At 37.5% G+C, this 26,703-nt stretch overlaps 1 protein-coding gene across 2 annotated transcripts; it reads left to right on the top strand.

Moving 5' to 3' along the window:
* Positions 1–10,850: 10,850 nt before the first annotated feature.
* On the top strand, positions 10,851–13,449 carry LOC115992252. Of its 2 annotated transcripts, none has more exons than XM_031116349.1 (2): positions 10,851–11,051; positions 11,145–13,449. In XM_031116349.1, the coding sequence occupies exon 2, from the start codon at positions 11,183–11,185 to the stop codon at positions 13,328–13,330; it is 2,148 nt and encodes a 715-aa protein (XP_030972209.1). In that variant the 5' UTR covers positions 10,851–11,051; positions 11,145–11,182; the 3' UTR covers positions 13,331–13,449. The 2 variants fall into 2 exon arrangements, with proteins under 2 accessions (XP_030972209.1, XP_030972210.1); XM_031116350.1 differs by having other exon boundaries at positions 11,148–13,449.
* Positions 13,450–26,703: the final 13,254 nt, after the last annotated feature.

The raw sequence follows: 26,703 nt of genomic DNA on the forward strand, positions 1-26,703 counted from the left end.
CTACAGATAACTGTTATGGAATAGTTCCCACGGCACCCATATCGTGTAGAAGTGCTCGTGTGGATACGTTGGAGCTGTGGCATCACAGATTTGGGCATGCCAACTTCAAACAAGTAGCAAAAGTTTCCAAACTTGAAGCATTCGAGGGACTTCCTAAGTTTGGAAAAGTGAAGAAGATCGTTTGTGGTGCGTGTCAAATGGGGAAGCAAACTAAGGCAAGTCATCACAAGGTGAATGTGATAGCCACCTCTCGGTGCTTGGAGTTACTTCATGTTGATCTAATGGGGCCTACCAGAACTGAAAGCCTAGGGGGGAAGAGATACATTATGGTTATTGTGGACGACTACTCAAGATACACTTGGGTTGAATTCCTTAGAGAAAAATCAGAAGCTTGTGAGAGGTTGGAGATTCTGTGCAAGAAACTACAAAACGAAAAAGGGATTTCGATAGCCAAAGTTAGAAGTGATCATGGGAGGGAATTTGAGAATGCAAGATTCGAGTCCTTCTGTGAGAAGAATGGAATTAAAAGAGAATTTTCAGCTCCCAAAACTCCACAACAAAATGGAGTGGTAGAGAGAAAAAATCGTGTGATTCAGGAGATGGCAAGAGTCATGTTGCTTAACAAGCAAATACCTCAAAATTTTGGAGAGAAGCTGTCAACACCTCGTGTCACATTGGCAATAAGATTTTCTTTCGACTTGGTACAAAGAAGACTGCCTATGAGATATGGAATGGGAAGAAGCCAAAAGTGAAGTATTTCCGCGTGTTTGGAAGTAAATGTTATATCCTAAATGATCGAGAGGATCTTGGGAAGTTTGACGTGAGAAGTGATGAGGGTATTTTTCTTGGCTACTCTACTACAAGTCGAGCGTATAGAGTGTTTAACAAGAGAACAAAAACTGTGATGGAGTCCATAAATGTCAAGATTGATGATGCCTTACCTAAGGTGGAAATGATTGATGATGTAGAAGGGCCGAGCACCAAAGAGGCCGATGTTGAGGTAGAAGCTTTGGATATAGAAGGTGAAGAACCTATACTAGAAGTAGAATCGACTCCCATCAACCCAAGAATGGAAACGAGATCGATGTCTAGAACATCAAGCCCTCTTACTCCTCCGGAAGTTCATCCTCCTATCTCTCGTAGTAATGAAGTTTCCACTTCAAAAAGGCCATCTTCAAGAGTTATCAAGAATCATCCGGAAAGTAACATCATAGGATCTCTAGATGACGGTCTTCGCTTTAGGAAAGGAAACATTCTGCTAGCTAATCATGTAACATATCACTGCTATCTTGCACAGTTTGAACCAAAAAGGGTTGAAGAGGCTCTTCAAGATGAGAATTGGGTTGAGTCAATGCATGAAGAGCTGAATCAGTTTATGAGGAATGATGTGTGGGAACTTGCTCCACGGCCTGAGAACATTCATGTTATAAGCACAAACTGGATTTTTAAAAACAAAACTGATGAAGATGGAGAGATAATTCGAAACAAATCTCGGTTAGTAGCTCAAGGATACACTCAAGTAGAAGGAGTGGATTTTGATGAATCTTTTGCTCCGATGGCAAGACTCGAATCCATTCGAATCCTCATGTCCATTACGTGCACCTTGAATTTCAAACTTTATCAAATGGATGTAAAGTGCGCATTTCTGAATGGATATCTAAATGAAGAAGTATTTGTTGAGCAACCAAAAGGATTTGAGGATCCTCATTTTCCAGATCATGTATTAAGATTGAAGAAAGCCCTTTATGGCTTGAAACAAGCCCTTTATGGCTTGAAACAAGCGCCTAGAGCCTGGTACGATCGTCTTACACATTATCTTCTAGATAGAGGTTTCAAGAGAGGGTATGCCGATCGAACTCTGTTTGTCAAAAATGATGAAGATTATCTCCTTGTGGCACAAGTCTATGTTGATGATATAGTGTTTGGGGCAACCATCGAAGATCGTGCTACTGAATTTTCTGAGGAGATGAAGAAGGAGTTTGAGATGAGTATGGTGGGGGAACTCACATTTTTCTTGGGTCTTCAAGTCAAACAACAAAAGGAGGGCATATTTGTATCTCAAGAGAAGTATGCCAAAAACATTGTCAAGAAGTTTGGACTAGACTCCAAAAAACATGCCTCCACTCTCATGAGCTCATCCACTAAACTGAATGTTGATTCATCTGGAGTTGAAGTAAGTCCTACACTGTATAGGAGCATCATAGGGAGTTTGCTCTACCTTACAGCCAGTAGACCGGACATTGCTTTTAGTGTGGGCGTTTGTGCCAGGTACCAAGCTAATCCGAAGGAATCTCATCTGACTGCTGCTAAGCGAATCATTCGATATGTGAATGGTACTACAAACTATGGTCTGTGGTATTCAAAAGACTCAAATGCTTGTCTTGCTGGGTATTCAGATGCTGACTGGGCTGGCAGTGTAGACGATCGGAAAAGTACTTCAAGCGGCTGTTTTTATCTTGGTAACAATCTTGTCTCGTGGATGAGCAAGAAGCAGAATTCCGTGTCTTTATTTACTGCAGAAGCAGAATACATCGCTGTTGGAAGTTGCTGCACTCAGCTTCTTTGGATGAAGAAATTACTTCATGACTATGGAATTCCTCAAGAAACGATGTGTGTCTTCTGTGACAACACCAGTGCCATCAATCTTTCCAAGAATCCTGTCCAGCATTCAAAATCCAAACACATAGAGATACGTTACCATTTCATTCGGGATTTGGTAGAGGAAAGAGTTGTGTGTCTTGAGTTCATACACACCGACAATCAAAAGGCGGATATCTTCACCAAGCCTCTCGATGGTCCACGGTTTGAATCACTCCGTAAGACCATTGGTGTTGGTACAATTCCTTGACTCTCTTGTGTGTTGTGTGCTTCACATATTTATAATATGATAAGTCTGTTTGTGTTGGGGCACACACCTCTTTGATTAGCTCTTTGTGCAACATGTTTATTGTTTGTTTGTCCATTTGTGAATACTGTTGCTTCTTTTTATGTTTGTTCAATCATTTTCTTCTTTTGTGTCAAAAATCCAAAAATCACATAAAAATTAGAAAATCAGAAAGCTTGATTGACATTGTTGAGTTTTTGTCTCAAAACTTGTTTTGCCTTGTACCTTTGTGCTAATGGCTTTGTGCATTTTCGAGCATTGCTTGTTTCTTTGCACTCATATCTATGTGGGAGAAATCTTGAAATCTTTGTGATTGTTGTAAATAGATCTTCAAACTTGTCATGAATGATTAGTGAATGGTTTTGTTGATCTTGAGACATGCATAGACTTGTGTCTATATATCTTCCCACTCTTTATTTTTGTTTTGCTATAAAGAGCTCACCAAATGTAAATCTCCAAATGAAAAGAGATATTGAGCTGCAAAAGCCTGTCGCACATTCTAGTATTTGACTAGGAAAAAGGGTAAGCGACCTTACATTAAAGTGAATGTTTATTCAAAAAGGCCAAAGGCCTGTTCTTTAAAGTGAAATGTCATATATCACTCTCACAATGAGAGATGATTGCCTCAAAAGATCAGAAAGATCAAATGTTATGAGTGAAAGTGGAGTCAAATGATAAGCTCCAAGTTAATGTTATCAAGTTGTGTGGGAGGTCATATATACATATTTCTATAATTGAGATGGGTCACATGATCTAGTGCTAATTGTGTATGCCTTGGTTGAATTGATCATTGAAGCTTCACATTAGACGAAGGACTATCTCATTGTTGATATCCACACACAACACACAAGTTTATGTTCAATAAATGCCATATTCATTTGTGTGATTGTACTTGATGAAATGTGTTTTCACATGCTCAATCTGTGTTAATTCAAGCACAAAAAGATTTTTGAGTATTTTAAGTGTTTTTGGAAAGTATTTTGTTTGAAAAATCTGAAAATTTCAAAAATCCAGTTTTGCCCTGTTTTGGCGGCTCAGTCGCGGGTATGTCAAGTCGCGAGCCTCAGTCGCATCTTCGCTGGTCATTTTTGGCGACTTGTTCGTGAGTGGAAGGTCCAGTCACGAGGTTCACTCAGAGATTTTCGCGGCTCAGCTCGCGATTCACTCGCGGGTAGACCTTCCAGTCGCGAAAAACACTTAGAAAATTTTTTTCAAATTTTTGTCCTTGAGTGTTTTGGAGGGTTGATCTGGCGACTTTTTGGCGACTCTTTTCAATCGCGAAAATCGCGTGTTTTGGACATACAGGGGCAGTTTTTTTTTAAACTTTTTGTTTTTCCCTCGATCTTTTTGTGACTGTTCATTGTCTTTCTCATCTGCTCTTACCCATTCACACCGTGCCTCCATTTTCGATCTCCATTGTTTGCCTCTGTTCAGCTCAAAATCGTCGACTAACAGGTATGGTGTTTCTGTCTTGAACTCTATTTTTCTTGTTGTTATGGTTTTCCCTCTGGATTATTCACATTTGATTGTGTTTTTGTGATGGGTTTTTAGCTCAACTATTACTCTTTGTCCATGCTTAGCTTATGGAAGCTTGTGTTTCTGTTTTTGAGCTAGTTTATTTTGGTGGTTTTGTTCTTCATCATGTGCTTAGCTAGGGTTAGCTATTTTTGTCTGATCTGCTGTTGATCTCGTGTTTCACTATGATCCTGTGTGGTATCCTGTTGATGTATTGTTGAATGTGGGTTCTTTTTCAACTGATTATGTGGTTCTATTTGGGCTCCCACTTCTGTGTAGTTCAATTCGGGCCATTTGTGTCCTTCATTGCTATTTTCTGACCATTTTCATCCAGCTATTAGGGTTTCTTCATTGTCCCTAAATTTCCACTAACCCACTGCTAATAAAGTCTGTTGGATTGTGTTCTGTCATTTCCCTTGTTCATAATGCAGACTGGTCATGTCACCATTCAAGAAAGCTGCTGTGAAAGGAGGTAGTTCCAAAGGGAAGGAACCAGTAATTGATGTTGATGATTACCCAACTCAACCAAAAGGACTCGCTCTTCATCAAAGAGTTTCGATCCCAATAAGTTCAGATCATATGCAGCCTATCAGTCTTATGAGAATTTCTTTCTACATGCCAAACCATTACTAGAAAGAGCTTTGGATCAGTCCTCACTTCATGACACTGACATTCCGAAATGGTTTGCTCACAAGGATTGGAATTACCTTCTCTCTGATCTGGATGACGCGTATGAAGAGCTGGTAAAAGAATTTTATGCTAACGCAATTGTGGAAGGAGATGAACTTAAGTGCTGGGTTCGGAAAAAGAGCTTTTCTGTCTCCCCTACATATCTGGCAGAAATTCTTCACATCAACAGACCAGTTTTCCGACATTCACCGGTTTATGATGATCTCTGTCCTGATGAGGAGCTTCTCAAAGAAAGTCTTGGTCAAGACTTGGAATTCTCACCAAATGGCAAATCCATCAGTGTTTCCTCTCTTTCTCCAAAACTGAGAGTGCTTACAATTGTGATGTTTCACAATTTGTACCCTTTATCAAGCACTAGGTATATGAACCTCGGACGTGCTTTGTTTCTTCATGATCTAATCTCTGATGTGGAAATAGACATCTGTGCTCATATCTTTCATGTTCTGCGCAAAACGGTTCTTCGAACTGAGTCACGGATATGCGTTCCTTTCTGCAGTCTCATTTCACGGATCTTGAAGCTCAAGGGTATTTATCCAACGGCAGATGAATCTCCTATCCCAAAACCAAGTCCAATCAACATGCGTACATTCAATGCCAGCATTGGACATAGTCGGAAGAGAGCCAAACCAGAAACTTCTGCATCTCACAGTGGCTCTCATTTCAGCACTCTCTCCCTAGATGAGAAACTTGATCGCATTGTATCCTCTGTCCACGAGTTGAATACAAAGATGTCTGGACTCACAGCTTCTCTACACCATCAAAGCACTCGATGGGATATGAAGTTTACTTCTCTTCAAACTCAATTGGATCAAATTCAGAGAAAGCTGGAAGAGGATGAATAGCCTATTCCATGACAAAAAGGGGGAGTGATAGGCATGATCAGAGGGGGAGGATATTACCTAAGGGGGAGTGTCTTTACATTCTTCTTCAGTTTAAGTTTTCACTTTAAGTTGATATATTGTGTTTTGTAAACTGTTATTCAGGATGTTTTTGTGTTTGTACCCATGTGCTTTTGTAAGCTTTTAGGGTTAATGTTTTATGCATAGTTTGTAGGCTTTATGGTTTGTACCTTGCTTATTGCAGCCTTTATGCTATGTTGAAATCAGTACTTTAATCTAAATGTCTTGCATTTTGGTTTATGTACTATCACTCTTGTGCCCTTGTAGGATTGTTCCTAGATGCATATACCTTGTGTATTATGCATTGGTTGAGTGTTGAGCATACAAGTGTCTTGCCTTGTGCTTGTTAACTTGTATGTCATTGTGTTCATTCCAAGTGTGAATGAGCACTGTGATCACTACCTTGTGGTGTTCACTTGGTTGATCAAGCCATGGTTTGTTTCTTAACTCCATCTTTGCTTGATCACATATTGCCTGTTTCATATGCATTTTATGATTTTCTGCTTACAATGATCATGGTGTATTGTTGTGTTTCAGGAGTATTATGTTCATATGATTCAAGTGCTTTACAGCTTCTAGAGTTAGGTGTGAGTGAGTTTTGTTCAACTGTTCCCAACTCACATGTTAAGTCTAGAGTCTGTTTTAGGGTTTTGTCACGGAATAGCCAAAGGGGGAGATTGTAAGGTTGAATTTATTCAACCATCTAATTGGCTTTATTTCGTGCCAAATTTGCTTGTAATTCAGCATTTAGTAACCCTATATTTAGGTGGGTTTGATGTAAGGGTAGTGAGTGAGATAGAGTGAAGTTTGCTCAAGAGTGTGCAAGAAAACAGAGACTCGCGGTTGGGACTCGCGGGTGACTCGCGGCTGCAAGCCGCCAGACGCAGCACACGTGCCAAGCATGATGGAAGATGAACAGTCATGCTAGCTGGAGCACTATAGGACAAAACAGGACAACTGGCCATACGATTATCTCGCGACTGGATCTCGCGACTTAGTCAAGCCATGAGGTTAAGCCGCGAGCCACCCCTGTTTTTGTAAAACCTGACGTTTCACATTCCTCTCCCACTCCAGTATAAATACCCCTATTACCCAAGATTGAAAGAGAGCTTCCAGAGAGAATTTTGAGAGAGAAACCCTAAAGAAAAACCAGATTGTTTCACCCATAATCTTTACCTTAGAGTCTCTTCAAATTCCTCAACTCTCTTCCTTTCCATTGTCAAATCCTTGAGAGGCATTATACCAAACCTGGTTCTCACCATCATCATCACTATGAGACAGTTGTTTGGATTTCTGGGAAGCAGTTAGGAAGGAACCAATCTTCATTGGTTGATGCTACGGTCTAGTAGCGGAATCCGGGAAGCTAGAAAAGAAAAAGGTTCGGCGCAACCTTGTTGGAGCAAGAAGCTTGGAGAGCTTAGGTGCACTGGGTAGATTAGGCTTGGAGGGTCTATTGCTGTCCTTGTATCCCAACTGTATTTTCTAGTGGATTGTTTACCGCTTGGAGGGCGGCGGAGAGGTTTTACGCCGAGGGCTTCGGTTTCCTCTTCGATAACACATCGCGTGTTGTCTTTGTGTTTGCATCTTCCTTCCTCTCTATCTTTGCCTTTTTGTTATCTGCTGTGGTTTTATTTTGTTATGGCTTAGATAGTTTTTTAACCAATTTCATATTATAGCATTTGTTAGGTTTCCGCACACTAGTTGTTTGACATTTTGCTTGGATTGGTTAAGTTGTAATTTGGGGGTCTAAACGTTCAAAGGTGTTTTGTACACGTTTTTGAACTTTCAGAGATAAACTAGAATCCACTAGAAAAAGAATTTGACAAAAAATCTGTGTTTTTTGATAATAGTCTGAAAGTTGAATTGCCTTTGGAGGCCACAATTCATTTAAATAGTAAAAAAAAAAAACTTTATGGCAACATTAATTTGATTAAACCCTAAGGTGGTTACGAAAGCATATAAAACTCTAATTTGATTAAATAACATTAAAAGCACCTAAAAAGAAAGAAAGAAATAACCTAAACCAAAAATTACAAAAATTACATAAAAATACTATAATTAAATAATTACAAAATTTAAAATTCAAATCGTGTCCTACATCAGACCCTTCCACTTGGAAAAAAAAAACTTATACACGAGTTTATAGTTGAAATCCGAAATCTTTCACTTTAAGTAAACAAATACTTTGAATGCTTTAATAACTTGATCTAGTTCTGAAACTTGAATCCTTCATAAAGTGTAGCATAAAATTTCTTCTCATTTGCCATCAATTTATTTGCAACATCAATCAACAAAGGATTGATGATAAAATTAAAATTTTCTACTCCACGAAAATCAACACATTGTGTGGCCATCTTCAAAAAATCAACCAAAACCTGAGGATTATGAGTTGTGGACTCATCCGCATATTTAACCTCAATTGGATCTTCCTCAATATTCTCAATAATTACCATCTCTTAATTTCTATCATTATCCACAATCAACTAAGCCTTCTTTTTATTGACATCTTCATCACACTTTTGACAAGTGGTATCTTCAATCTTCAATTCAATAACTTGTTTCAAGTCTTGATCTTTATTAACCACTTCAAAATTTTCTTTAGAAATGGGCTTCTTCTTCTCAACCCTTAAACCCTTCCCTTTACTTGGCACATGGACTTGGCTATGATGATTTTAGTTTTGTGGTTGACCTTCTATGTTTTGAATGAATTGCTTTTCATATGCATATACAGATTTACAATCAACACTTGTATAATCTACTATTTCATAATAGTCATTAGGAAACCATAAATCAATTAATACACTTTTCATTCTTTGCCAAGAGTAGATTGGATAATTACCTTGTCGTTTTCTATTGATTTGAATATCTTCCCACCAGTCCTCTACTTCATCATCCAATTTATTAGAAGCAAGCCACACTTTTTCTTCATCACTTCCAAAAATTAAAATACTCTTCTAAATCAAGAAGCCGGTCAATAAAATTCAAATTACACATATCTCCATCAAAGAATGAAATTTTCTTGTAGTTAGGAGTGCATCTTTGAATATATTAAATATTGTTTTTGTCAAATGATTTCCTAACAAGAAGAGTAGCAATCTTTTGGATTTCGCCTATAATTTGCTGACTCTTTTCACGAAATAGCTGATTCTCATCACAAGCCTCTTCATGAAACTTGAGGAACTTAGACCTAGTGAGGGCTTTGTTGTTGACGTTGTTGTGGTGATCACCGTCTCGCCAATTAGCCATTAGACCAGGGTATGTCAAAGCATTGATACCAACTGTTTTCACGAAATAGTTGATTCTCATCACAAGCCTCTTCATGAAACTTGAGGAACTCAGTCCTAGTGAGGACTGTGTTGTTGACGTTGCTGTTGCCTTTGTTGTTATGGTGGTCACCGTCTCGCAAATTAGCCGTTAGACCAGGGTATGTCAAGGCTCTGATACCAACTGATGTTGCAGAAACTTGAAGAAAGCACACGCAATATTCTCGTTGATGGAACACAAGGGGTTTCTCTGATTCCAGAAGGAGATAAACTAGAATCCACTAGAGAAAGAATTTGACATAAAGTCTATGTTTATTGATAATAGTCCAAAAATTGAATTAACTTTGGAGGATATTATGCTTTTAAATAGTAAAAACAAAACTTAGGGCAACTAGAAACCCTAAGGCGGCTACAAAAGCATATGAAACCCTAATTTGACTAAAAAAAAAAAAATTAAAACACCTAAAAAGAAGGAAATAAATGACCTAAACCTAAAATAACAAAAATTACATAAAAATACTATTATGAAATATTTATAAAATTTGAAAATCAAATTGTGTTCTACATCAATTAATTATGCAAGTTTAGATTAAACATACATCACATGCAATCAACACAGCAGAAAGTAAATGACACAAAATGTGATTATCTAGGAAAACCAATGAAATTGTCTAGTTTCAAGGTAAAAAACCTAAGAAGGATTTAACTTAGACAATCCACAAGGCAATAATTCACTAATAGAATGAAAGTTTTTACAATATACTTAATCCTAAATCTATTGCTACTGCATATATTACTTAATAACGTGACTACACCCAGTTTCAAATCTACACTCTTTTATTATGAATATGTTACTCATAAATACTCCTGTTTGTGACTTTGAGATCTCCAATCAAAGGATTAGATTATCAATATGTTACACATAACTCACAAAACTTGAAAAACATGTATTAGGGTTTTGGTTTTATATCTAGTAGTGTTGGACTCAAACCCTAAAAATTTTGCAAGGTGTTGGGTCTTCTTTAAAATTCTGAAGAATCGCAGTTCAATTGGTCACAATTGGTCGAAAGGCCTTTCTCGATCAGTTGAGCTCTTTAGTTTCTGAATTCATTTTTTTGCAACTTGTATGTTTTTGAATCCTAACTTGTATCAACTTAAGTAATATCTAAACCACTTCAAAGAAACTAAGATCATACACTAGACTAGTTTTTATTCTTGGTTTGCCAACATACAACAAATTTAGAACCAAAACATTTAAAACTAAATATTTAGAACCTAACAATCTTCTCCTTTGGCAATACTTCGTGCATTTTCCCATATGCCATACCAAATATATGCACCTTTCATAATTAAGCATATATTTACTAAGGTTACAATACAACACTTTTTAGAAAGGTAAAATTTTCACAACATTTTATATGATATGTTTATTTTTCAAAGAGCCATTAAAAAGCCACTTAACATGCAATCCACAAAAAATCTAGTTTCCAAAGCTCCAAAATGTGTCACATGGCTCTCCAAAAATATTTGACCCTTAAATATATATATATATATATATAGAGAGAGAGAGAGAGAGAGAGAGAGAGAGAGAGAGAGAGAGAGAGAGGGCTGGGTCCTTACATGATCAATCAATTAACTTTCTAGGTGCGTCGTTATGGTTACTATATCTTGGGCAGACCTGAACTGCAATTTCTGGTTTGTTTTGGATTCTATTTGATGTGGTATCTAGTCTAGAAAAAGAAGAAAATCTGAGCAACCTTACTTGTAGAAGTCAGCAAAAGAAGATAAAGCTCTGATAAGGTAACCTATTAATCATTTGTGCCTTTTGTCATTGATTATCATGTTCTGTTATGCGACATAGTAACAAATAAATGCATCTGTGCCTTTCTTTAGTAGATAGCAGTTTGATCTCGACAAGGAAGAGGAAGGCGATGCAGATTTTTCCACCAGGACTAAGAACAATTTTGAACGAATGGGAGATACAAGCTTTGGTTTTAGTTAGCCTTAGCTTACAAATCATCCTTTTCGTGATGGGCAGTAGGAGAAAGTATTGGACCAGTGACATGCTCAGTGTCATTCTGTGGATCACTTACCTATCTGCGGACTGGTCTGCCACAGTCTCGCTGAGTGTGCTTTCTAGCAATGCAGGAAATATTGAAGATAATGCGGTAGATCCAAAGTTTATGATAACGGCATTTTGGGCGCCATTTTTTCTGCTACACCTTGGTGGTCCAGACACTATTACTGCCTATTCCTTGGAAGACAATGAGTTGTGGCGAAGGCACTCTCTAACATTAGTTATCCAAGTGGGAGTGGCTGTCTATGTCTTCCTCAGAGCCTGGACAAAAACTACGCTGAATTTTCTGGCCATTCCAATGTTTATTGCCGGGATAATTAAAATTTGGGAGAGAATTTGGGTTCTGAGGTCCGCGAGCAGTGAAATTTTTAAGGCATCCATGCTTCCATCTCCTGATCAGGGCCCCAATTATGCAAGATACATGGAAGAATACCGCTTAAAGAAAGAGGAAGGGTTCGACGTTAAACCTGGTAAATTCAGCGATGCTTTGTTTGTAGGAGATTTCTCCTTTACAGCCCCAGAAAACGTCATGATTTTAGATGCGGCCGCTCTACAAGACGCTTATCATTTCTTCGAGACTTACAAGCAGCTATTCGCAGATCTAATCCTCAGCATCCAAGATAAGGTGAACAGCCAGTCATTCTTTCAAAAAGCATCTTATGATGCCGCTTTTAAAGTGATTGAGGTTGAGCTGGGTTTCATGTTCGACGTATTTTTCACGAAGGCCTTCATGGTTTATTCTAAAAAGGGCTGTCTTCTGCGTCTCATCAGTTTCTTTTCTACCGTGTCTGTTCTTGTGGCTTTCTTGATCATGGAGAAGCATGCCTTCACAACAGCCGATATAATTATCACTTATGTATTGCTGGTTGGAGCGATCTTCTTAGAGATATATGCCGTGTTAATACTAGTTATCTCAGACTGGACAATGCTGATGCTTAGTAAGCACAAGAATTTCGTAGTGGATTTCTTGTGCAAAACCATTTCAAAAATTCGATTCTCTAAAAATAAGAGGTGGTCCAATACAATGGGACAATTCAATCTAATAAGTTATTGTCTTGAAGAGAAGGCAGACAAGTTTCGTGTTATCCAGAAGTTCTTATGCAGGAATCAGTTGCCAGAAAAGTCTCGATACCAAGATTCAGCGGAGGTTTCTATGAAATTGAAGGAATTAATATTTGGGCTGCTACAAGAGAAATCAAAGAGTGCCAAAGATCCCAAGACTTGCAAGGGATTATGTGCTTATAGGGGTGACCAGGTTCTTAAAAATTCAAAATGCGCTGATTGCAAGGAGAAAGAAGATCGCAAATCAGAGGAGGAGAGCGGTGAGGTTAGATTTGATCCGGTTCTTCAAAATGCAAAATGCCATTATGAAATCGGCGAAGAAAATTATAAAACAATCGAACAGAGCGTTGAGGAAGAATTTGACCAAAGCATTCTTCTCTGGCATATTGCAACAAACCTTTGTTATTATTCAGATTGGAACACATCCCCGAATTCTGTCAAAATTCAAAATTGTGAAGAAAGCAAGTTGTTATCAGACTATATGTTATATCTTCTAGTCATGCGTCCATTTATGCTTCCCAATGGAATTGGACAAATCAGGTTCCAAGACACATGGGCCGAGGCGGTTGAATTTTTTCAAGAAAGAAAATCAAAATGTGTTGGCAATCAAGCTAAAATAATTTTACTTGAAGTGAGTACTGAAGTTCCTCCATCTAAAGTGAAAGGAGATAGAAGCAAGTCATTGCTGTTTGAAGGATGTCGGCTTGCAAAATCTTTGCAATGTTTGGAAAATGAAAAGAAATGGGAGTTGATAAGTCATGTATGGGTAGAAATGCTATGTTATGCAGCCAGTAAGTGTCGATGGAACCATCATGCTCAGCAGCTCACTCGTGGTGGAGAACTAATCACTCATGTCTGGCTTCTTATGGCGCATCTTGGTATAACTGAGCAATTTCAAATTTCAAAGGGCCATGCAAGAGCTAAGTTGATTGTGCATTGAAATAGGTTGTATTGTATGGGAAATGCTCGTTATGGTGTGATTGGTCCTATAAGACCTCAATGTCATAAGTTGAAGAGGGAACAAAACCATGTTGCTAGTTCCCTTCCCAAAAAGCCTATTGGACCTAAACACATTGCTTGTCATAATTGTGGTGCCTTTGGTCATCTAAGACCTCAATGCTCTAAGTTTCATACTTTTAAAAGAATCAAAGGAAAAAAAAACTTGAGCTTTTTGGAAGTTGTGCTAAAAAGAATAAACCGGTTTTGAGTGAAAATAGCATTTTGTTAAAGAAAATGTTTACTGCTTTTAACTCCTTGACTATGTGCATCTCCGACTCTCATTCTTCCAACTCTCGTTTCACTTCTTTTGAGACACTTATTCCAAATAATCGTTCTGTTTGGATGAGAAAGGGTTCCTATGGTTGAGTTTTTGCTCTTTTGGTCCTTGATCTAATTCTTTCAATCTTTGTGGAACCTTTCATGCATTAGATGCTTCATTGTCAAGTATTTGTGCATCATGCATCTCTTTATATGCATTGTTTTGATTATTTTTGCATTTGATCTTATTTTTTGTATTTTTGTTTTGTATGAGTAAAAAATCCAAAACCACATAAAAAGTGAAAAATTTAAAAAGTTAGATCATATATATTTAAGCACATATGACATGTGAGTTTTGCTTTGTACCTTCGTACAAATGGCTTTATGCATTTATGAGTTTAGCTTGTTCTTTATGCACTTATTTTTTTGAGGGAAAAATCTTGAAATCTATGTGTGATTGTTGTAAATCGATCTTCAAGCTTGTCATGAATGATTGATCAATAGTCTTGATGATTTTGATACTTGCATAAACTTGTGTCTATATATCTTTCCACACTTTTTATTATTTTTGCTTAAAGAGCTCAACAAATGTAAATCTCAAATGAAAAGAGATAATGAGCTGCAAAAGCCGTCGTACTTACTAGTATTTGACTAGGAAAAAGGGAAAATGACTTGTATTGAAAATGTATGATGCCCAAAAGCCAAAGGCTTGTTCATCAAATTGAAATATCAAAAATTTCAAGCATCAATCTCAAAATGAGATGTATTGATTCAAAATGATCAAATGTTATGAATTGCAAAGAAGCCAAATGAAAAGCTTCAAAGATATGTAATCACTTTCTTGTGAGAGGTCATATTTGTTCATTTCTATAATTGAGATAGACCACTTGACTTAGTACTAGTTGTGTATGACTTAATTGAATTGATCATTGAAACTTCACTCTTGACTAAGGACTATTCCACATTTGATACACACAAAACACACATGCATAATGTTCAATGAATGCCTTATTCACTTGTTCGATTGTACTTTTTTAAATGTGATGTGTGTGTGCTCAACTATATATGGATCAATCCAAAATATTTTTGATAATTTTATATATTTTTGGAAGTGATTTTTATCACTCTTCGTGTTCATGTTTAGTGCTTACTTTGTTTTTCATTGTTTAAAGATGTTTTGTGTTGAAAAACAGGTGTCAGAGGTTTTCACGACTCAGCTGGTTACTCGTTAGTCTCGAAACCCCAATTGAGAGTTCATCCAAAAGCTTTGGCGACTCACTCGTGACTTGCGAAAATTTTCGTGACTGAATCTGGCGACTCGCCCAGTCGCGAAACGCCCAGAATCAGCTTTTTAAAGAGTTTTTTCGTGGGAAACTTGTTTTAAACCTCTCCTATCCTCTCTAAAACCCCTCTTTCAATATTTTTACATCAAAACCCAGCCAATTTGAATTGTTTTTCATTCCATTAACTTCTCTAAGGTAATTTTAAACTCTTTTCATTGATTTGGATCCTTGGAATATGTTTTGATGAGTTTTGTGCTCTTGGTTGGGATTTTCATCATAAGGGTTAGGAAAACTTAATTTTTATCAAAATTTTGTATGGGATTGGTTTCTTTTAATGATTTTCTTTGATTGTTGGCCACTTGTGGCAAAAAGAACATGTATTAAGGGTGGATTTCATGATGTTCATGCATTGTTTCACATTGTTGTTCATAGTGTGCATACTAGGTGTTTGATAAAATGCCTCTTAGGCACTTTCTCGCTTGTTTGGTCTCCAATGAGTACCAAACTTTGGGGTTTCTTATGTTTCCTCATTAGGAACATGTTTGGTTCATTGGTCGTGTATTTAACACACCTTGCCCCACATGTGCATTTTTCATGCATTGGTCATGCATTGCACGTAGCTACCTCTTGCACATACCTTTGCTACCCTTGTCATGCATTGGTCTATACCTTGTTTTTTCATCCTAGCATGTCATATTTGCATTATGCTTTGTAGCACTTTATTTTGTCTTAGGATTGAGCTTCATTTTCTCATTCATCTTACACCCGTTATGCATCATTAGCATTGTTTGTTCCTTCATCTCTTGTCCTCTTTTCTTCTTGACCCGTTTATCTATTCGTGTCAAAAATGGGGAAAGTATACTCTAGAATAGTATACCGAAGTGTTTTGTTATTTCTATATGACTCTTATGCACATCCTTAGGGGGAGAAATTCTATTTCTCATGCACATTTGTAGGGGAAGACGCATATGCCAAGGGGGAGAAGACATTGAGTTAATAAGAAAACTTTGTTTTGTTTGTTTCCCTTTATGCTTGTTTTCTTGTATTGCATTGTGTTTGTTTGTTGGACCTGCATACATCCTTATGCTATTGTGCTTCTTTGAATGCATGTTCAGATGATCATTTGCTTTGCTATGTGATCATTGTAGTCATTCCTTTATGACTATTTTGGTGTATGATTAAGTTACTCATATGTTTCACAACATGTTTACTTGATCACTTTTTACTTATTACATTATACTTGTCCTTTTATTACTTGCTTTACCTTAAGTGTCTAATGTGTTTTGTGCAAGTGTTTCAAGTTACAGGTATATATGTTCCAAGTGCTTCACAGCATCTCATCATTTTGAAGGAGAGAAACTTTAAGCACTTTTAGTTTATTTAAAATACTTTGTTTGTGCCCATGTTACTTTTGTAAGCTTTTAGGGTTTGTTTCCATGAGGTTTTGTAGGCTTTTATGGTTTGTACCATGCTATGCAGCCTTTATGTTTTGTTGCCCAATACTTCTAGCTAAATGTTATGCATTTTCTTTAAGTATTCTCACTCTTGTGTCTTAGTAGGATTTTGTTCCTAGATGCATATACTTTATGTATTGTGCATTGGTTGAGTGTTAGGCATGCAAGTGATTTGCATTGAGCTTATTGGCTTGTATGTCTAGATGTTCATTCCATGTGTGAATGAGCATGATGGTTACTATTTTATAGTGATTATCTATTTGGCCAAGCCATGGTTTATTTCTCATTTCATTTTGCTTGATCGCATTGTGCTTGTCTCATATGCAATTACAAGTTTTCTGCATACAATGATGATACTGTGTTGTTATGTTTCAGGAGATTATTGTTCACATGATTCAAGAGCTTATCAGATTTTAGAGTTAGGTGTGAGTGAGTTTTGTTCAACTATTCCCAACTCATGTATTAAGTCTAGAGTTTGTTTTACGATTGTAAGGTTGAATTTTATCAACCATCTTGTTGGCTTTATTCCATGCCAAATTTGCTTGTATTTTACCAATTAGTAACCCTGTATTTAGGTGGGAATCATATAAGGGTAGTGTGTAAGAGAGTGTGAAGAAATGCTCAAGATTGTGCAAAGAAGTAGGGATTCGTAACTGGATCTCGCGGGTGGCTCGCGGGTGGCTCACGGCTTGCAAGCCGCCAAAGAGGTGCACACATGCCAAGCATGCCAGAAGCTGAAGAGTCACGGCAGCTGTTGCACTACAGGACAAAAGTCACAGGCTGGCCACGCCGTTAGCTCGCGGCTTGAACTCGCGACTCAACCCAGTCACGAGGTCAAGTTGCCAGAACACCCTGTTTAGGAAAAACTGACTTTTCACGTTCCTTCTCACCCTACTATATATATACCCTTATACCCATGATATTGAGAGAACTTCCAGAGAGAATTTTGAAAGAGAAACCCTAGAGAAAAACAACATTGATTCATCCACAATCTTCATATACAGACTCTCCAAATTCCTATACTCTCTTCCTCTCCATTGTCAAAGCCTTGAGAGGTACATTACCAAAACCTTTTCTCACCATATCCATATCTGTGAGGAGCCCATTTGGTGTTTGGGAAGCAGTTAAGAAGGGACCAATTTCATATTGGTAGATACTATGGTCAAATAGTGAAATTCGGCATGCTAAAGAAGAAATATGTTCGGCATAACCTCGTTGGAGTAGGAGCTTGGAGGGTTTAGGTACATTGGGTAGATTAAGCTTGGAGGGTTTTCTATTGTTCGTGTATCCCAACTACATTCTTTAGTGGATTGTTTACCACTTGGAGGCCGGCAGAGAGGTTCCACGCCGAGGGCTTCAATTTCCTCTTTGATAACACATCGAGTGTTGTCCTTGTGTTTGCATTTCTCCTCCCTTAATATTTTTCATTTAATTTCTGTTGTGGATGTGAATTTATTTGGTTTAGATTGTTTATCAATTCTGTATTAAGCTTACATTCATTTTCCGCACATCAATTGTTTAATATTAAGCTTGAATTGGTAATTTGTAAATTGAGGGTCTAAACGCTCAAGGTGTTTTATACACTTATTGAACTTTCAATTGGTAACAGAGCGGGTGCACTTGCTGGGGTTTATATACCTAAGTCCAATCCTAGACTCCTTTGTTATGGATACAGCTATGGAAAAGGCCACGCTGTATTATGGTTTAAATGTTTTTGATAATGACTTTGAGAGTGTGTTTGAAGGGTGTCCTATCAATGAACTCTTAGAGTTATTAAAAACAAAGAAGCATGCTAGGATGTTTGTTCATATGCTGAAATATTTTGAGAGTAAGAATCGCATCTTACACAATAGCCTGTCTGAATCTAACTCTTTAAGTGAGAAATACAAAAGAGAAAATAGAATATTGTGTGAGAAGGTTGATAATTTGAAAAAGAAAATTCAGTATAACAGAAGCATGAAAATTGAAGATAAATTTCTATTTGAAGGTCAAGAATGTTTGTCTCATGCTTGTCTATTTGTGCACACCTCATTGAAAGTATTTAATTCATGTTTGTGGTATCTTGATAGTGGCTACTCTCGGCATATGTCAGGTGATAAATCATTGTTTAAGTCACTCAAAAAGAAGTTTGGTGACTATGTGACGTTTGGTTATGGGAGTCATGCTCAAGTTCACGGTAAAGGGACTATTAAGATACCGGGATTACCTTTATTGAAAGATGTTTTATACATTAAAGGGCTGAAGGCTCTTAAGTATCACTCAAATATGTGATGAGGACTTCCTTGTTCAATTCTCAAATAAGGGATGCATAATCATTAATGAAGAAGGGATTCAAGTCTTGGAGGGAAATAGGACTACTGATAATTGCTATGGAGTAGTTCCTATGACACCCATTTCATGTAAGAGTGCTCATGTTGACATGTTGGAACTTTGGCATCACAGATTTGGGCATGCAAATTTCAAACAAGTAGCTAAAGTCTCTAAACTTGAAGCTGTTGAGGGACTTTCGAAGTTTGGAAAGGTGAAGAAGACTATCTGTGGTGCATGCCAAATGAGAAAGCAAACAAAGACAAGCCATCACAAGGTGAATGTGATTACTACTTCACATTATTTAGAACTTCTTCATGTTGATCTAATGGGGCCTACAAGAACTGAAAGTCTAGGAGGAAAGAGGTACATTATGGTCATTGTTGATGATTTCTCAAGATACACTTGGGTTGAATTTCTTAGAGAAAAATCATAAGTATGTGAGAAATTGGAAAATCTTTGCAAGAGACTACAAAGTGAGAAAGGGGTTCCTATTGTCAAGATAAGAAGTGATCATGGCAAGGAATTTGAGAATGCAAGATTTGAGTCATTTGGTAAAAAGAATGGAATCAAAAGGGAATTTTCAGCCCCCAAAACTCCTCAGCGAAATGGAGTGGTAGAGAGGAAGAATCGAGTGATTCAAAAGATGCCAAGAGTTATGTTACTAAACAAGAAAATTCCTCAAAAGTTTTAGGGAGAAGCTGTAAACACCTCATGTCACATTGGTAATAGAATATTTTTCCGAGCAAGAACAAAAAAGACCGCTTATGAGATTTGGAATGGAAAGAAGCCAAGAGTCAAGTACTTTCGAGTGTTTGGAAGTAAGTGCTACATTCTAAATGATCGAGAGAACCTTGGGAAATTTGATGCAAAGAGTGATGAAGGCATTTTTCTTGGGTATTCTACTACAAGCCGGGCATACAAGGTCTTCAACAAGAGAACTAAGACAGTAATGGAGTCCATCAATGTGAAAATTGATGATGACATGGTAAAGGTAGAGATGGTTGATGATGGAGAAAGACCAAGCACCAAAGAACCCACTGATGAGATCGAAGCTCTTGACATAGAAGTTGAAGGACCTACACTTGAAGAAGAATCAACTCCCATGAACCCAAGAATGGTAAAAAGATCAATATCCAGGAAATCAAGTCGTCTCACTCCTCCGGAAGTTCATCCTCCCATCTCTCGGAATGATGAAGTCTCCACATCGAAGAAGCCATCATCAAGAATGACTAAGAATCATCCGGATAGCAACATTATAGGTTCTTTGGATGAAGGTCTTCACCTTAGAAAAGGAAACATACTCTTGGCCAATCATGTAACATACCATTACTACCTTGCTCAATTTGAACCAAAGAGGGTAGAAGAAGCTCTCCAAGATGAAAACTGGGTTGAGTTAATGCATGAAGAGCTGAATCAATTTGTAAGAAATGATGTGTGGGAACTTGCTCCAAGGCCTGAAAATGTTCGTGTCATTGGCATAAAATGGATATTCAAAAACAAGACTAATGAAGATAGGGAGATAATTCGGGACAAATCTCAGTTAGTAGCTCAAGGATACACTCAAGTAGAAGGAGCAGACTTTGATGAATCCTTCGCTCATGTGGCCAGACTTGAGTCTATTCGAATTCTTATGTCCATTGCATGCACTATGAACTTTAAACTCTACCAAATGGATGTAAAATGTGCCTTTCTAAATGGATACCTGAATGAAGAAATATTTGTTGAACAGCCCAAAGGATTTGAGGATTCTCACTTCCCTGATCATGTGTTAAGATTGAAGAAAGCCCTTTATGGCTTAAAATAAGCTCCTAGAGCTTGGTATGATTGTCTTACTCATTACCTTCCGGAAAGAGGATTCAAAAGGGGATATGCCAACCGGAATTTGTTTGTAAAGAATGATGAAAATTACCTTCTTGTGGCTCAAGTATATGTAGATGAAGTAGTATTTGGAGCTACCATTGATGATCGGGCTATAGAATTTTCTGAAGAGATGAAGAAAGAATTTGAGATGAGTATGGTGGGGGAACTTACATTTTTCTTAGGTCTTCAAGTCAAACAAAAGAAGGAAGGCATATTTGTGTCACAAGAAAAGTATGCTAGAAACATTGTCAAGAAGTTTGGACTAGACTCCAAAAAGCATGCCTCCACTCCCATGAGTTCGTCTACAAAATTGAATGTTGATTCTTCCGAAGTGGAAGTGAGTCCAACCTTGTATAGGAGTATCATTGGGAGTCTTCTATATCTTACATCTAGTAGACTGAATATTACATTCAGCGTTGGTATTTGTGCTAGAAATCAAGCTGCTCCAAACAAATTACATCTGATTGTGGTGAAGCAAATTATATGATATATCAATGGAACTCTGGATTATGGGTTGTGGTATTCAAAAGACTCAAATGCATGCCTTGCCAGTTATTCAAATGCAAACTGGGCTGGTAGTGTGGATGATAGAAAGAGTACTTCAGGGGGATGCTTCTACCTTGGTAACAATCTTATCTCTTGGATGAGCAAGAAACAAAATTCTGTGTCTCTCTTTACAGCTGAAGCAGAGTACATAGCTGTTGGAAGTTGCTGCACACAACTCCTTTGGATGAAGAAGTTACTTCATGACTATGGGATTTCTCAAGATACTATGTGTGTTTTAGTGATAATACCAGTGCCATTAATCTCTCTAAGAACCCAGTTCAGCATTCAAAGTCTAAACACATAGAGATACGTTATCATTTCATTCAGGATTTGGTGGAAGAAAATGTTGTATGTCTTGAATTCATACACATAGACAATCAAAAGGCTGACATCTTCACCAAGCCCCTCGATGGTCCACGGTTTGAATCCCTCTGTAAGACCATCGGTGTTGGTACAATCCCTTGACTCTCTTGTGTGCTGTGTACTTCACCACTTTATATTGAGTTAATTTGTTAGTAAGGCACACACTTCTTTATTGGCTATCTGTGTAGCATTTTTGTTTTTTTTTTTTCTTAGTTGTCTTTACTAAATTTTTTTGTCAATCTTTTCTTTCTCATGTGTCAAAAATCCAAAAACCACATAAAAAGTAGAAAATCCAAAAAAGATTGATTGACATTGTTGAGTTTTGTCTCAAAATATGTTTTACCTTGTACCTTTGTGCAAATGACTTTGTGCATCTATGAGCATAGCTTGCTCCCTTTGCACTTATATCATTGTGGGAGATATTTTGAAATCTTTTGTGACTATTGTAAATAGATCTTCAACCTTGACATGAATGATTAGTAAATGGTTTTGTTGATCTTAAGACATGCATAGACTTGTGTCTATATATCTTCCCACACTTTATTTTATTATTTTTGCTGAAAGAGCTCACCAAATGTAAATCTCCAAATGAAAAGAGATATTAAGCTGCAAAAGACTGTCGCACATACTAGTATTTGACTAGGAAAAAGGGAAAGCGACCAAAATATTAAAAGTATATGTTACCCAAAAAGCCAAAGGCTTGCTCATCAAAATGAAATATCAAAAATTTCAGGCATCGATCTCAATATGAGATGTGTTGATTCAAATAGATCAAATGTCATGTCAAACATGGAGCCAAACGAAAAGCTTCAAAGTTATTGTACTCAAGCCTTTGTGGGAGGTCATATATGCATATTTCTATAATTGAGATGGATCACATTATCTAGTGGTAGTTGTATATGTCTTAATTGAATTGATCATTGAAGTTTCACATTAGACTAAGGACTATCTCATCTTTGATATTCACATACAAAACACATGTCTATGTTCAATGAATGCCATATTCATTCGTATGATTGTACTTGATTAAATGTGTTTTCACATGCTCTATCTTTGTTGATCTATCACAAAAATATTTTTGAGTATTTTAGTTGTTTTTGGGAAGTACTTTGTTTTTGCAAAAATTGTCAAAATTTCAAAAAATTATTTTGCCCTGTTCTAGCGACTCAGTCGCGAGTAGAACTAGCCACATGCCCCAATCACAAGTCCATCACAGAGATTCTTCGCGACTCACTAGTGACTCATTGGCGGGTAACTGCTTCAATTGCGAAAAAGACTTAGAATATTTTTCAAAATTTGGATTTTTATGCCTTTCACAGCTCAGGTTGGTGACTTGTTCATGAGTGGAAGGTCCAGTCATGAGGGGTACACAGAGATTTTCGGGGCTCAGTTCGCGACTCTCTCGCGAGTAGAACTTCTAGTCGAGAAAAACACTTAGAAAAACTTTTCAAAATTTTCTTTTTAGCATTCTAGCAGCTGGTCCTGGCGACTTGCTCGCGACTTGTCACAGTCGCGAAAATCGTGTGTTTTAGGCAAACTTGGTCAGTTTTTAAACCTTTTCAGTTTTCCCTCAAACATTTTTGACTATTCATCTTCTTCATCACCTGACACACTCTCAAAATCACTATGTCTCTCTCAAACATCCTCCGTTCTTGCATCATTTCATCATTCAATCTTCAAGGAAAGGTTTGGATCTTGTCTCTTACTTATTGTCTTTCACATTTACTGCATATTCATCTTGGATTGTGTATTTCTTCTGATTTCTATATATCTCTTGATTGTAAATGGGTCTATGTTTTTCTAGTGAAATCTTTGTGTGATTTTTGGTGGTTATTTTCTGATCTACTCTATCTTGAGTTAATATTAGTTCATTAGTGACACACATACACATACTTATTGTCATGTTTAGCATATACATCTCCAGTTTTTAGGGTTTTCGTCATTGTCCTTGTTTTAGAACTGACCCACTGCTAATAATGTTTGTGGTTTTGTGGGGTTTCTTTCTTTATGAAATATGACGCAGAGTGCAAATGTCTCCATTTAAGAGAGCAGTTGTGAAAGGAGGCAATAATAAAGGGAAAGAGCTTGTCATTGATGTTGATGACCTCTCACCAAGATCAAAAAGGACCCGTTCATCATTAGGAGTGTTCGATCCCACCAAGTTCAGATCCTATGATGCTTGTCAGACTCATGAGAATTACTTCAGAGATGCTACACCTTTCCTTGAGAGGGTTGTTGATCAATCGTCAATTTTTGACACCGACATCCCAAAATGTTTTGCCTATAAGGATTGGAATTACCTTCTTTCTGACCTTGATGTCGCCTATGAGAATTTGGTAAAAGAATTTTATGCCAATGCAATTGTGGAAGGTGGAGAACTCAAGTGCTGGGTTAGAAGAAAAAGCTTCTCAGTCTCTCTCACATATTTGGCAGAGATCCTTCACATCAACAAACCGATGCTCAAAAATTCACTGGTTTATGATGATCTATGTCCAGACGAAAAACTTCTTCGGGATGGTCTTGGACAAGACTTGGAATTCTCATCCAATGGAAACTCCATCTTTGTTTCTTCTCTCCTTCCAAAATTGAGAGTACTTACAATAGTCATTTTTCACAACCTGTACCCTTTCTCCAGCACAGGGCATATGAACCTTGGGCGTGCCTTATTTCTTCATGACCTAATCTCTGATGTAGAGATTGACATCTGTGCTCATATCTTTCACATTCTGTGCAACACGGTTCTATGACCTGAGTCAAGGATATGTGTTCCTTTTTGCTGTCTCATTTCTAGAATTTTGAAGCTTAAAGGGATTCGACCAACAGATGATGACTCTCCCTGCACAAAATCGAGTCCAATCACCATACGTACATTCAACACTAGCATTGGTCATAGTCGAAAGAAAGTTAAATCAGAAACTTGCACACCTCCCAGTGGTTCACGCTACAGCTCATTCTCCTTTGACAACAAACTCAACAACATTGTGACATTTGTCCACGAATTGACCACCAAGATGTCTGGACTCACATCAATCTTACATCATCACAACATTCGGTGGGATATGCAATTCACCTCCCTACAAGCTCAATTAGATCAGATTCAGAGGAAGCTAGAAGAAGATATGGACTAGCTATTTCATGACAAAAAGGGGGAGATGATGTTCAGGGGGAGAACAATGAAAGGGGTAGAAGACTATCAAAGAGGGAGATTTCAGCAAGCAAGCGCCTATGTTCAATATTTCTGTTTATCACTTTGCCTTTTATTAGTTTATGCTATTTTAGTATTTTATGGAACTTGTTTATGATAATTTGTGCCCATGTTGCTTTTGTAAGTTTTTAGGGTTTGTTTCCATGATTTTGTAGACTTTTATGGTCTGTACCATGCTTTGAAGCCTTTATGTTCTGTTGCCAATACTTCTAGCTAAATATTATGCATTCTATTTAAGTATTCTCACTCTATTGTCCTAGTAGGATTTTGTTCCTAGATGCATATACTTTAAGTATTGTGCATTGGTTGAGTGTTGGGCATGCAAGTGATTTGCATTGAGCTTATTAACTTGTATGTTCGGATGTTCATTCCACATGTGAACGAACATTGTGGTCACTATTTTATAGTGATTGCCTGTTTGGTCAAGCCATTGTTTATTTCTCATTCCATTTTGCTTGATCGCATTATGCTTGCCTCATATGCCTTACAAGTTTTCTGCATACAATGATCGAATTGCGTTGTTGTGTTTCAGGAGTTACTTGTTCATATGATTCAAGAGTTTATTAGATTCTAGAGTTAGGTGTGAGTGAGTTTTGTTCAACTGTTCCCAACTCACATATTAAGTCTAGAGTTTGTTTAGGGTTTTGTCACAGAATAGCCAAAGGGGGAGATTGTACGGTTGAATTTTATCAACCATCTTTTTGGTTTTATTCCATGCCAAATTTGCTTGTATTTTAGCAATTAGTAACCCTATATTTAGGTGGGAATCATGTAAGGGTAGTGTATGAGAGAGTGTGAAGAAATGCTCAAGATTGTACGAAGAAGAAGGGGCTTGCAACTAGATCTCGCGAGTGGCTTGCAGCTTGCAAGTCTCCAAAAAGGTGCACACATGCCAAGCATGCTAGAAGCTAAAGAGTCGTGCCAGTTGTTGCACTACTCCCAGGCTAGCCAGGCTGTTAGCTCATGGTTTGAACTCACGACTCAACCCAGCCACGAGGTTAACTTGTTAGAACACCCTGTTTGGGAAAAGCTAAGTTTTCACATTCCTTCTCACCCTACTATATATATACCCTTATACCCACGATATTGAGAGAGCTTCCAGAGAGAATTTTGAGAGAGAAACCCTAGAGAAAAACAAGATTGATTCATCCACAATCTTCACATAGAGACTCTCCGAATTCCTATACTCTCTTCCTCTTCATTGTCAAATCCTTGATAGGTACATTACCAAAACCTTTTCTCACCATACCCATATCTATGAGGAGGCCATTTGGTGTTTGGGAAGCAGTTAAGAAGAGACCAATTTCATATTGGTAGATGCTGTGGTCAAGAAACGGAATCTGGCACGATAAAGAAGAAATAGGTTTGATGTAACCTCGTTGGAGTAGGAGCATGAAGGGCTTAGGTACATTGGGTAGATTAGACTTGGAGGGTCTTCTGCTGTTCATGTATCCCAACTACATTTTTTAGTTTATTGTTTACCGCTTGGAGGGCAGCGAAAAGGTTTTACACCAAGGGCTTCGATTTCCTCTTCGATAACACATCAAGTGTTGTCCTTGTTTTTTCATCTCTCTTCCCCTAATCTTTTCCATTTAATTTCTCATGTGGAAATGAATTTATTTGGTTCAGATTGTTTATCAATTCTGTATTAAGTTTATGTTCATTTTCCACACATTAATTGTATGATATTAAGTTTGAATTGGTAATTTGTAAATTGGAGTTCTAAACGTTCAAGGTGTTTTATACCCTTATTAAACTTTCAAGGATTTTGTCACGGAATAGCCAAAGGGGGAGATTGTAAGGTTGAATTTTATCAACCATCTTATTGGCTTTATTCCGTGTCAAATTTGCTTGTATTTTAGCAATTAGTAACCCTGTATTTAGGTGGGAATCATGTAAGGGTTGTAAGTGAGAGAGTGTGAAGAAATGCTCAAGATTGTGCAAGGATACGGAGACTCGTGGCTAGACTCACGGGTGACTCATGACTAGTAAGTTGCCAAAGTTGGCACACGTGTGGAGCATGTAGGGGAGCTAA

This window comes from Quercus lobata, chromosome 5, assembly GCF_001633185.2.
Source record: "Quercus lobata isolate SW786 chromosome 5, ValleyOak3.0 Primary Assembly, whole genome shotgun sequence".
In the NCBI taxonomy this organism is placed as follows: domain Eukaryota; kingdom Viridiplantae; phylum Streptophyta; class Magnoliopsida; order Fagales; family Fagaceae; genus Quercus; species Quercus lobata.

Bases quoted from the DNA above. Each gene is read 5' to 3' on its own strand.
- LOC115992252 (XM_031116349.1), top strand. From the start codon at position 11,183: ATGCAGATTTTTCCACCAGGACTAAGAACAATTTTGAACGAATGGGAG.